This window comes from Anser cygnoides, chromosome 3, assembly GCF_040182565.1.
Source record: "Anser cygnoides isolate HZ-2024a breed goose chromosome 3, Taihu_goose_T2T_genome, whole genome shotgun sequence".
NCBI classification, from domain to species: Eukaryota; Metazoa; Chordata; class Aves; order Anseriformes; family Anatidae; genus Anser; species Anser cygnoides.
In genome coordinates, this window is record NC_089875.1 from 60,599,780 (window position 1) to 60,613,654 (window position 13,875).

General features: G+C 37.1%; 1 protein-coding gene across 1 annotated transcript in view; it reads left to right on the top strand.

Moving 5' to 3' along the window:
- The window catches only part of MAP3K5 (mitogen-activated protein kinase kinase kinase 5), a 101,479-nt gene that overhangs the window by 41,581 nt on the left and 46,023 nt on the right, over positions 1–13,875 (top strand). The window contains exons 4-8 of the mRNA XM_048075713.2: positions 209–402; positions 646–814; positions 1,627–1,733; positions 5,009–5,179; positions 9,838–9,950. Coding sequence (XP_047931670.2) covers positions 209–402; positions 646–814; positions 1,627–1,733; positions 5,009–5,179; positions 9,838–9,950 — 754 coding nt within the window. The remainder of the gene's footprint in view (positions 1–208; positions 403–645; positions 815–1,626; positions 1,734–5,008; positions 5,180–9,837; positions 9,951–13,875) is intronic.

Below are 13,875 nucleotides of genomic sequence, written 5' to 3' on the forward strand. Positions count from 1 at the left end.
GTTATTGTTTTTAACGTTTGTGATATACATTTCAGATGTACATTGTTTGAGATGAAAATTGAATTTATGTAATCCTAGGCTCCATATGTAAAATCTTTGTCCCTTTGACTTTAGCAAGTGTAATTTTGTGTTTGGTATATGCAGTTGTTTTATGTTTAGGCTTGCTAAACCGTAACTGCCTTAACCATTGCATCTTGTTTTCTTACAGATGTGCACTGGTAACTACACATTTGTTCCTTATATGATCACTCCACATAACAAGGTGTACTGCTGTGATAGTAGTTTTATGAAGGGACTAACAGAGCTGATGCAGCCCAGCTTTGAGTCACTGCTTGGGCCTATATGCTTACCTTTGGTGGATCGATTTATTCAGCTATTGAAGGTGGCACAGGCCAGTTCAAGGTGAGTTGTCTTTTTGTACGTCTTTGTAAAATTCATGTAAGTGTCAGGCTCATTCTTCAGGATGATGAGATTTTTTTGTTGAGACAAATTGATAATGAAAATTTAGTTTGACCAACTCTCCCCACACTGATACTGCTCTATTAATAAATGTTCCACAAAGGTACTGTGGTAGAGTTGCAGGGCCAGAAAAGCAAATGCAAGGGACCTGTCCCAAATTGCTAACGTGATGTTGTTCCTCTCCAGCCAGTACTTCCGGGAATCCATTCTTAATGACATCAGGAAGGCTCGTACCCTCTACACGGGCAAAGAGCTTGCAGCAGAGCTGGCAAGGATTCGGCAGCGAGTGGATAATATTGAAGTTTTGTCTGCTGACATTGTAATAAACTTGCTGTTGTCCTATAGAGACATCCAGGTATGTATCTCATACTCAAAGATCATTTAAAAATATATTAAATTTCATTCTTAGTGGAATGTCTAGTGTATTTTGCACAGATTTTCTAACAAACTCTGAATAATAAACAGTAGTAAAAGTCCTTTAGGGTATCTTCACATTCTTTTCCACTTTACTTTTAGTTACGTTGTTTTATAGCATGCCTTTATACTTCTATATGCTAGTGTGCCTTTACACTTCTGTTCACTCCTCCCTGTCAGTGTTACTATTTGATGAGCAGCCTTTGCTGTGTCCTACTTAAAGGCTATGTTAGCATTCTGCTATTGATAGGTATGTGTTCTTACTGTGCGTGTGCTTTGTCACCATGCTTATGATATTTCTCATGGCAACATAACATGTTTATATACATTGCAGTTTCTCTGAGTGGAGCTAGTAATCACTTACATTGTAATCCAATTGTTGCTGCTTAATCATCTTGAAGGTTTTTTTCTTTAACTGTGTCTCAAGCTTACTTTAAAGAGTTCTGGAACTCTTCTGTGTTCAGCCCCTGAAGCTAACTTAAGTCATGAAATATATGTACTGAAATTTCCATAGATCTACATTTAAGTACAGGAGGCCAAATTGTGTTTCTATGCTAAATACTGTGTGTATTCACATCTCTGGATGCCAAGCCATTTACAGGTTGAGACTGAATGTACTGAAATCCATATAACTTACAGCAAACTAAAAATTCATCGTAGTATGAAATACCAGGTCCGCAGCTCAAAGAGGCGCTTATATAGGTATGCTTTGGTACAGCCACTTAAAACTTCATTATTCCCTTCTTTTGGAAGGATTATGATTCCATTGTGAAACTGGTGAAAACCTTAGAAAAACTGCCTACTTTTGACTTGGCGTCCCACCACCATGTGAGATTTCATTATGCATTTGCACTGAACAGGTAAGACTCTACCCTTCCTTCCGCTGTTGACTAGTAAATCAGTACTACAAACTTCACATATAGTTGGTAATCCTGGTTAAAGGTCTCCACTGGAATCTTTTTACACAGGTCTAGGGTTTTCACTGAAGTGATTTTGGGGACTCAGAGCTTCATGTTCAATCTAAGCTTTGTTTTCCTTTCATACTGTCATATTATATTCCTTTTCCTTTACTGTCTGATTTTTCTTTCCATAGGTCTGCATCAATATTTGAGGTTTCTGTTTTAGTACCTAAATCCGAGCAAACAAATACTACCAATGTTTTACCTCTGTAAAGTACACTTAGCATTGCCGTTTGAGTGGCAGTGTTGCAGCATTTGTGCTGGCTTAGACATGCTCTTATTTAAGTCTGAGTTGTCCTGTTGTCAAGAGTCAGGAGGAAAGCTTTCATCAAGTGTTAATCAAAGGATTTTACCGTAATAGACAATTTTTCACGTGCTCTGAAAACATGCACAAAATGTACCACATGCAGCAACAACCACTGCTTTCTTGGCTTAAATGGGACCCATGTCCTGACTTTTCTATATATTTTCGTATTTTTAAAAATGAAATTCTAGAATGCTGGCAATCAGGCAAGGCATTAACAAGGGAACTTTTCAGAGGAAATGAGAGATGTTCTGATCTCTTGGTGTTGTCACAGTAAAGATTGTGCTGTTGATATTTAGAAGAGCAGACCCAGTCTCAGCAGGCGTTGATACAGATACAGAAACTGTCTCACAGATAAAATTTGTGAGAGAAGCAGAACGAATATTGTAATTCAGGTTTGCCAAGGAGGCTGAAAACTGCATATCGTGTCAAAGTGATGTCAAAAGTAAGTCATAGGCAACTAGTTGAAAAGATAAACTGTTTTAAAACAGAAACAACAGGTTTTTAACATGTTTAGACCCCCGAGGTCACTGTTTTCTACAACAGTCACCTCTGAAAACAGGATTTGGCTAGTTGACTCAGGCACTAAAAATATTTTCTGTTGCAAAACTGTGGTATAATCTTTTCAGGCAGACCCTTATACTCCATTGGTTTTGTTGGTTCATCTTGCAGACCAGGAGGTACATTTTTATAGAGAAGACTGTAAGATGTAGCCTTTGAGGGTATCTGGCATACAGAAGGTCTACACAGTGCCTCCAAAGGAGTTCAGATCTGATTTCCCTGTCCCCTTTTCAAATTGAATTTACAGCCTGCAGTCAATGACAGCCATAAAAACATGTATGCCAAGAAGATATTACTTGGGGTAATTGTAACTTTCTCCGTATCTCGAATATAGAGGATGTTTCCTGAGCTAAAGCAGATCTGGAATACTCTGCACGTGTTAATATTTGCTGTGGAAGAAGCTGTTCCTCCTGCTTCTAATCTAGGTCACTAGTACAGAAGGACAGAGCAGCTCAGTTAGGATTAGTATGACCCAAATTAAGAAAGTGTGTGAACGCACTGATGATGGTAGAGGAAGCAGAAAGAAAGGTAGGGACCTCTGTCTCTGGAGACCAGCAAAGTATAGGTGGCTCATATCACAAACCAGTGCTGTGCCTTAATGTTTTTGTTCTCATTAAGTTCAGCTAGCTACTGTTTTCATCTGGGTTAGTGCTAGTCAATACAAGACACTGGCAGGATTATCAACCTGAAATTGCATTCTGAAAATAGCCCTTCTCTAATCAAAGTCAGCTGGCAAACATGAAGCTGCAGACTGTTGCTTTACTTGAGTGATCATAATGAGAAGACAAAAGGAATCAAACCTTCCACAAATGGTCAAGTGATCATTTGGCAGGGAATCCAAAATAACATAGACTCAAAGAGCTTGGTTATTTGCTTAGCTGAGATCACTTGATTGCTCTGCCTGGGACTGGGAGCACTTGTGCATCTCAGCTAAGTGCACCAGTCTTGCTGCACCGCTCTGGAAGTACTTGAGGAGCCTACTGCAAGTCTGCAGTCTGAGTAGACTTTCCTCATTCCTTAGAACTTGACTGGTCTGAAGGTTGGGAAGGAAGGGTACTTGGTTTGATGTATTCTTATCAGGCTAACATCAATAGAGGTTGGCCCAGCACGTGGACTTGCACCGTCTATTGTATTTTGGTTTTGTTTTTTTCCTCAGGAAAGGTGTTCATACTGTCTGCTGAAATGCTTTTGCTCTGTTTTCTCAATTATTTTTTGTTGATACAAATACTCGTTCTTCCTCTGTTACCTAGTTCAGCTTGACTTAAGCCTATTCTTCCGCATCACTTCCTTCTGGAACTGCGTTCATGAGCTCATATTGCTTAGAGTACACATGCTCTGGCCTCTCATTTGACATTTCCTCTGCCTGTGCAGACATGCATTTGATATGTTCCTGCAAAGGGAAGAAAATTCCATTATTGAATCTCTGATAAAGTAGTACGTGCTTTAAGATAGCTGTGACTTTTGATCTTAAGAGACTTTTTAAAAGCCTTTTCGCTATCAAATGAGAATCTGTCAGTAGACCTAAAAACATGTTTGTATATTCCCTCAATTCAAATGATAGTTGTTCAAATTCTGCATGCAACTTCTCCAAAATAAAATAAAAACTAGCGAAAAATAAACAAAAAACCCTCTCCTGAAACCACAGAAGAATAGTTTTTGCTGAGAAAGGAGTCGTTTGCTTGTTCAGCACACAAATAGGTAAAAACAGTTCTAAACTCTTGATACTGAATGATGTATGTATCCAAACTGAGTCACCAGGAAGTGTCTAATGCTTGCAGTTACGTGGTTTATTTGTATGAAATATTTTTGATATTACCTTATTGGTTTCACTTCCTAACCTTCTCTTATAGGGGAATTCAATCTGATTTGTGCTTTTTTTGTTTGCTTCACATTCGAAATGTATCTTAAAAAATCATAAACACAAGAAGGAATCTTTTGTCATTAAAGTATGAATTACTGTGAAATAAAGTTTAGATATGAAACCTGGGTTTACATCTTTACATTTTGTAAGAAAGTATTACTTTCTAAGGATTGCTCTTGAGGCTTGCTTTTGCTTTGCTCTAGCTGATACTTCACGGGGGAGAAAACATGCGTGGGGGGCTTTTATGAAGTTTTTTGTAAGTGTCCCATGATTTAAAATAGTATTTATAAAATAGCCCATTGCATCTAGGAGCACATTTTACATGGGTAAAACATATAAACAAATATAATCAAACTTTAAATATCTAATTTAGTATATATTCAAATATGGTCATGAAAATGTATTTCTTGATAACTTCATTTTTTAAATTGAAATATTTATTTTTAATAGGCGAAATTTGCCTGGAGACAGACAGAAAGCTTTAGAAATTATGATTCCTTTGGTAGAACAGGAAGATCAAGTAGCTTCAGATATGTACTGCCTGGTTGGTCGAATTTACAAGGACATGTTTTTGGAATCTGGATTCATAGATATAGAAAGCAGGGACAAAGGGACGTTCTGGTGAGTACTGTTTTCCTGGTCTATGTCCCTTTCTTAGCTTTGGGAAAACATTCCTTAAACAAGAATATATTTTCTTGGTCTCTGTCAAATATGAAGTTTCTTCCTTACTCTATTATTCTTATGAATCTGGGCCAGACAATAATCAGACTTGAATCAATTGGTCTATCTGCAGTCTGATAGATACTTACCAGGTAAGCGTAAAGGTGCTGAGGTATAAATCTGCATTGATGCTTAGGATGTACCGTTTTGTCTTTTTTGACTTCATTGCTCACGAGGAATATTACCCCATCATCACCATTTAATATTTTCATATTACAGTGGACTGTAGTACCACCAAGAGTCTAAGAAGCACACATTAGATTATACATTCTTATGATAATTTTAGAGGCAGGTATCATGTTATTGCTTCTGAAATGCACCAAAATGATAACTTTAATGTGGAATACATTTTTTTTTAAAGTATTCTTTGTCTCTTATCTTATCCCTCAGGCTTTCAGTTCCCAAAAGACATATTTGTAATGGCAGCACTGGATGCCATCCTAGACTTTTGTCAGGATGAGCTGCTTTTCTCCATTACAATTCAGAAAGAGAATACAGAAAAATCACTGTTGTGCATATCCTGCACATCAGAACCTAGTTCCGTGCTCATCAGCTGCCTATTGAAGTAAATGCTTAGAACTGAAAGCTTGCTTCTCTTTTCCTCATTTATCACTTTTTTCAGTAATCTTCAGATTAGAGCTGTCTTTGGTAAAAGATTATATATTATTATTTACCATTTATGGTCTCAGAATGCAAGTACAATTCCTAACTGTTGGTCATGCTTTACAGTTTTGTAAAGCTTACCGAACTTTAAAATATGTTAAAATAACAGGAAAGCAATGCATTGTTTCCCTCCTTCCCATTTCATAATTTTAAAGAAAAATTGTATTTTCTCTAAGACAAAGCTCATAAGCAACTTTTGAAATACTGTTTAAAAAAATATTTTGCTAATGTCATGAATTAATGTAAAAAGAAAACTGTAGTAGTTGTGTATACAAATACTAGGCATTACCATGAGCTAAACAGAATAAATAGAACTTAGATTTGCTGTTGTATATCTTGCTTTTTCCTCATTCCTACTTTTCATTTATCTGTTTAAGAACAGATAAACTGAGATTTTCAAACAGAATTAAGAAAGACTATATGTTTAACAGGGGTAATTACTTACTAGGGTATTTCACATAGCCATTTTAACAACCTTTTAATAGATACGTATATCAGTCATGATGCTCATCTATTTGACGAGGTGCAATGATCGCATTCGGGCGTAAAAGCTTGCAAAAGGACAGGAGGCTGGCAGCTCCTGCAGTGGGGTGGGGTGGGGATGCTGACAAGTCAGCCCCTAAAAATAATCCCTGAAGTCTCTGGCAAAGAAGACCCAACACAGACTGCTTGGTGGGCCAGCTGCCATAGGGCTGGGTTGTGTCAGTTAGGCTGGAATTTGGCCTATCTGCTACAGGTTCCATCCACTCGCTTTTAGTTTGTACTTCGTTGGACGTTGATTTGAATTCTAGTGCTAGTCATACAGCAGGCTTGGTGGGGCTGAAAGGTTGAGCCATAACCCAACCGATGGCTCCTGGGAGGGAGCAGAGCTACTACGGGTGCTACAGGGGGGGCAGGAGTAAGGTGCATACAGGAACAACGCCTCCATGGTAGTGTTAGTTTATGTTGAGATAAGGGTTCTTATCTCTGTTTTTTAGACAAATGAGGATGCAGGAAAAGTATAGTGAATTGTATAAGGAAAGAATTTGGCAGCAGAACCAAAGCACTGGTTTTGCAACAGCCTGTGATGTGAAGGTACTTCAGCCTATTTAAAAAAAAAAAGGCAGTAAGTTTGCTTTTATGACAATTAAAAAGCAGAATAAAAGACATTTATATAAATATGAGACAAGAAATGAAAGACTAATTATTAACTGTCACTTTCTTGTTGCTTACTGACAGTGTAAATCAGACTCACCAATGCTGTCAAGTCTTTATTCAGAATTTCTTACTGCTACCTCTCTAATTCAGTGTCCACATTGCAACATTTTCCCAAATGTCAGCTTCAATTTCTTGATGGCAATTTAATTGCATCAGCTAAGCCAACCTCTAACTTTATAGGCAGATTTTTAAACCTGACTGCTTTTCCACAATGCTGCACAGGTGCTTCCAGTGATACTTAGGGTTTGACAAGGCACACCAATTGCACCTGCTGAATTTAAATCAGTTCAGTGAACAGATATGACTTGAGTTATTTGGAAAGTGTGAACATTTTCATCTGTTCAAAATTAATTATTACAGATTTTTTTTTATTTTTGTTTGTAAATTATTGCTGTGCAAACTGTGGATATAAGGCAGATTCGAGAATGTCAGCACAGGATCACAACAGATGTAAAATTATGCTTTTGGTTATAAGGATTCAGGAGACTTAAATAAGACTTCAGAGTTCCAAGATACTAGTATTTCTTGGTGCAGATAGCATGTAGATGGCTAGAAAGATGAGTTTCAACTATGGGGAAGGGAGAAGCATCATGTCTATATTTGGTTCCTGATTGTTTTTTTCTTATGCATGTTGCAAAAATTGTGTTAGAGGATGGTACTTGTCAGTCTAAGTATAAAGAAGCCAAGGACTGAGCATAATAAAGGAAATCAGTCTTATTATCCTATGAATTGGTTTCTTAGTCTGTGAGGGTCACAGCACATATTTTTTGGGTGTATGGCTGTTTTCATTGCCTGTATATGACATGGCATAAATAAAGGCATCCTTTTTGTGGGGCTGTTACATCAATTGTGTCTGCAAGCAGTGACTATTTTGTATGCCTAAGGTCATCTCTATTTCTTTTGCCTGTATGATTAACATTGTTTACAGCACAAATGTTCCCACTTGATGTGCATTAGAGATACAAAACTTCAGAATTTAAAAGCAAAGGAGGTATGTATCTGTCCTAGAACTAGAGCAATTTGGGTAGTCATGCGAGAAATCAGGCATTTTGTGGCAAAATGAATAGGCGGAAGCATGAAGTCTCCTGTATTGAAACACACAGTACTTATTTTCAAGGTTTTTTCTTCTTTTCTGTCAATTATTCTGCCAATCTTTCCTCTCTTTCCTGATACTGCATGACAATTACAGCATGAAAGATCACTAGGGGAGGAAAGGGAGTCCAGTTTCCAAAGTTGTCCTGTCTCTAAACCAATTATGCCAGCCAACTGGTCTCCTCCAAATGTATTTGTTTAGAATCAATGAGGGTCTTTCTGCTTCATTGGTGGCTTTTTATTAGGTTTATTTTTTGTGATGGTATGTTGTTTTAGTGACCAAAAATGTTTTGTATGTGTTTTCTTCCTTATTTTCTTGTAACTGACAGCAGAAGAGGAAAGGCAGATGATGAAAGAAAAGAAGAAATTGTCTGCTCAGATCCTTATGCAGGGTTTTTTAAAGGAGTGCTAGACTCTTGTCTAATGATTAAGTTCTTGGAGGTGGGCAGAGCTATAGTACAGGAAGAGCATGTATGTAGCAGATAGAAGAGGAACGTGTCTTGCAGTTTCAGAAAGCAGAGCTTTAGAGCAGGGAAAAAAGGTATATATTGGGCCTGCTAGGATCAAAATATCATAATTTTGCTTTCATGTCAAAGTGTGGTCTGGAAGCCAAATCCTCAGGTTTTGTATAGTTTTTTCTTTCCTTCCTTATGTATTAATCTTACAACATGCTTCATTTTTGTAATCTGTATGTTTGCCTGGGTTTTTCCTCTCCTTTTGAATGTAATTATAAACTTCATTCCTTTTATTACAGTGCAGTAGTGTTAACTGCATCTGTTGTGCTCCCTACCTCACGTATGTTAGTTTCGTTTACCTTCTTACAGAGGTGCATATATAAAACCAAATTATGTTCGTATTCAATAGAACAAGTTTAAAACACTGTAGATTTCTTCTGTTTTGTCATCGAGACTTACATTACTAGGATTAAGTCTGCTCTGTTTGTGTGACACCCCTGGACTTCTTTTAAGACAAGATTTGAGCTAGGTGAATACCACTGCCATTCCCTCACTCTCTTGTTCATTCCCTCTTGAGAAGAATCAAATCTAGCGTTGTCCATTCCTTATGTGAATAGACTTATGAGGACAAAGTTAGTAAAGAATAAACCTTGTAGTAGCTGAAATCATGGCTGAATGCAAAGCGTGTTTTTTGTGTTTCTGTGCTTATGCATTTTGATATGCATGTATGTCACTGGAGCAGATCAGTCTAAAGGTTCAAGTTATTAAAAATCCATATATTTTAAGAGTAAATTAAAGAGCCTATTAATAAATAAAACTGTGAAACGGGTCTATTACAAGTTGATAATATTTTCTTTTAAACTCAATGGAAGAATTGCAAATCTAGTAAGAGACTATAAATTTACTGGGGTGGGTGACTGTAGTCTGTACTTGTGTGAAGGGAAAGAAGTGTGAGGAGCAAGTGTATGTTATAAGTATCAAACTCCTAAATAATTGCCAAAAATCATGTGTGGAAAACAGTAAAATATTTTTCCTTCCATGGATTTTTGCTGTGTAAACAGAAGATAAGCACTTAAAGTACCTAAAAGTATAATTATGTACCTATTAGATTGCATTATTTAGGAAGTAAACTTGTGTGTTTGTTTTTTCTAGGTTCAAGAAGGCATTTGAGTCAGAGCCAACATTGCAGTCAGGAATCAATTATGCAGTTCTCCTCCTGGCAGCTGGACATTGCTTTGATACTTCCTTTGAGCTTCGGAAAGTTGGTAATTATAGCTTGCAAATTCACAGTGAAATTGCTTTCTAGTGAAAGTATAACACCACCCACTGTCACAAGGGAAAAAAAAATCTAATGGTTGTGTATGAAAGCTTTGATATTGAGTATGTGAACATCTAAATTAGTCTCTCGCACCACCGTTAATCCCACCTGATTGATGGTGTGCACTGTCATGAAGACCCAGTTCCGGACTGAAAGTCTACAGGTTACCAGAGCTCAGTGAAAACTGACAGTCCTTCTTTTCAGTGCTGTCTTTTTTATGAGTCAGAAGGAACAGTTGAAGGGAAAATCCAGTTCTAGGTAGCAGTCTTTAAAAAAAAAAAATAACAAAAAAATCCACCTATGGAATGCTTGGAAATACAGACAAAGAGCCTATCCTTACAGTGGTGAAAATACTTGACTTGATGTTGGGGGGTGGATTAAGAGGTGAAAGAATCATGTTTCTCTTCAGATGTTCTCCTGAGGTTTCCTGAACCTCTGTATTAAGGGGTCTGTCTTGTTTGTGATTTTGTGATTTTACTGTATTTGAGGAGAACGCAAAGTCTCAAGGAATTCACAAGAGAGAGCACTGAAAGTTGTAATAGGTAGTAAAATATACTTTCTAACTGGCATTTTTTTCCATTAAATTATATAATTCTTTACTTATTGCAAATTCTTTTTTTAATCCTTTAAGCAGAAGGAAGCAATGTTTGTCATTCCACGGGATCTGTCTGTAATGAGCCACTGCACTAGTTTAGAAGTTATGTGTGCAGTTTATCTCTGGAAGTAAAGTTCTAGATGAAGAATTTTTTTGAGCATGAAGCTCTGAGATGGTTACTTTCATATAGATTATAGAAGTGGAATTTTATGTTTTTGTTGCTTTAATGAAGCTACTTTAGATGTGATGGGCTGTGTAGAGTTGCCCCAACCACCATATTTGCCCTTCTGTAAGTGGGTGAATTTGGGGGGGGGGGGGGGGCTTGGATAGAATGCTTTCATCTCCTACACTGAAATATGAATTCATGTCAGTGTAGGTGGTAAAATAATATATACATTTTGCTTTCTACACAATATTTGCAAATATTCACTCAGCTGACTTGATTTTAAATTACAGATGGTGTAGTGCATCTGGACTATATTTATTATGTGGTTTAATTTGAATCCTTCCCTTTTAAAGAAAATTCAGTTGCACACAGACTATGGAAAACTAGATTTGGACAAGCTGATTAGCCAGATTTCATAAGTATGTTATTTGTAGGGATCAGATGTTTGGTGTCATCTTGTGAGTTTATCCAGTGTTTGCCCTACTGTTAGTGTGGAGAATGGTACAGAAGTTAAGGTTCCTTATTACTTAAGGTTCCATCCATGGCTGATGAATGTGATTTAGAGGAGAAATATCCGGTAGGTGTTTGGAAGTTAGTTTTGTTTTTTTAATGAGATGTTGGTGTGCCAGTCTCTCATGTAAATACTTAGGTGGTGTCTGCTGAAAACCCTTAAAGCAGACAATCCCTCCAGTGATCATAGAATCATATAAGAATAATAGATCATAGAATGGTTTGGGTTAGAAGGGACCTTAAAAAATCATCAAATTCCACCCCCCACCCGCCATGGGCAGGGACACCTTCCACTAGGCCGCTACCTTACCACCCTCACAGTAAATAATTTCTTCCTAATATATAATCTAAACCTACCCTCTTTTAGTTTGAAACTGTTACCCCTTGTCTTCTCACTACAGTCCCTGGTAAAAGTGTCTCTCTCCATCTTTCCTGTAGGCCCTCTTCAGGTACTGTAAGGGATCTGCTAGTGTCTAATATTTATTATTTTGTTATAGGAAATATTGTAAAAATACTATAAGCTTCATCTATCTGTGTTGAAAGAAGATTTCAAATGCATGTATAGTACACACCCCGTGTGTATCATTGGTCATTGAGTTCTTGGTGTTAAGACTGTGGTCCACGTTGATATAATGAGCTTTGTCAGTTGACTTGAGTTGTCGTTGCCTTGGACTAATGTTAATGTTTTTAAACAAAAGTAAGCAAAACCACAGATTTTGTGCAATTTATTTTCTGTCCAAAGGATCTGTAATGCTTATGTTATTTTTCTGATGGTCGCTTCCTTGTTTTGATCTGTGTGTATAAGGACCATTCATTAGCAGCAGTTGGATCTTTCTGGCAGTGTTTTCAGCTTGGTGTCCACATGTAGCATTCTTATAGCACATAAAAATTACAGGAAGGCTGTCTTCTGGAGGGAGATGAGGAGGTGGGTGAGAGCAAGCTGATTGAAGTTCAGTCCAGGTTCCAGTGGAAATTATGTGGGTAGGTTGGGAAAGGCTAAGGAAAGATATTGTCCTTCACAGCACTTCAGAGGGTGTATGAGGCTGTAATTAGAAAATTCACATCTGGTTACATTGCCAATAATTTAATAAATCTGGTAAAACTAAGGATAACTCCAGTAACCAAAAGACTTTTTATCCATTTGCATCGGATCAAAAAATTGCCTTTTAAAAGTTCCTACCTATACTTGCCAGAATAAAAGTTCAAAATGAAATGATCGAATAAAGCATTAATAATATTGTATATTATTATATTTTCTGAACACTGTTGTTTTCTTAACCATATAAAATCACAGAAATTTGAGACAAAAACTTAAACGCAGTGCTTTGCATTGGCAGTAATGATCTCTGCAGACTGGGCAACTTTGATACACAAAGGATCCAGCAATATGAATTGTTCTGTCAATATTTGAACAAGGAAAGCAGTTTATTTATGAAGCCTTCATAGTAATGTTTAACTGGTAGTATCTTCTTACTGTATGTTATTTTCTTTGCAGCTGTGGGTATATTCATGGCATTAATGGCTATTCTGGCATTAATGGCTTCTGTATTTTTGCTCATTTTTAAGGCAAAAAAGTATTTTTGATAAAATGTGCTGGAATTCAGCTGATGCTTTTTTGTTGCTGGTTTTGCTTTTGTGAATGTGAAGTTTATCAAAAAAGGAGAGAATGTCTTGACTTTGCCTGGATTTTCTCACACTCTCAAACTTTTAAAGATGATGAGATTAAAATAAGTTAGAGAAAGTATAAGAGAAGGCCATAAACTTGGAATTCCATGTTTTCTCCTCAGGAATAAACGTCTTTCCCTAAGAAGCAAATAATGCTTTTAATTACACTGAAGTATTACTTTGTTCTGTATGTTACTCAGGCATGACAACTTGTTAGCAAGGGAGCACAAAGTGAAATACAGGCATGAAATAGACTATAGACCTCTTGTATTGAAAGTGTAAAATTGTATCCATGTATTGTCTAGGGTTGAGAACATAAACATATAAACAACAGCAGAAAACAAAATGGATTTTGTTGTCTGAAATCTAGTTAATGTAATAATATCTATTTCGATGAGATTTATTGCTGGCTTCCAGAATGAAATGTAGTCTGCTAGCTACTTAAGGAAATTTAAGGGGAAAAAATACAGATCAGTTGCATTGAAACTTGTTGTGAATACTCAGCCGTGAATATCAAGGACAATGGCAGGTGATGTGGGAGGGAAACTGCCGTAGTTGAGCAGTGTGGGAAAAGTCAATAAGTGGGCTACTGTGATGAAGAGGCTTGTCTAACAAGCTGGAAATTATTTTGTTTGCAGGGGATGGTGTAGCCTATCTCCTGTTTGCTATAAATATGCAGTAGCTAATGTGATCTAAAAATCATCCTGAAGACCACAGGGAAACTTGTAGCTTTCAGAAAACTTAGCAAGTCAAAATAAGACCTGAGGCTCTCCATAATCTCGAGTTGCTGAGGGACTTATGAATATTAATAGATGTCTTTCATTGGGGTAGGACTTGCGGCAATTAAAAGAACATCACTGCTGGAAGAAGGCCAGTGGATCATCTGTTCCTTCTGCATGGGACCTTGTCTATAAAGGTAAGTTTGGGGCTTGGGGC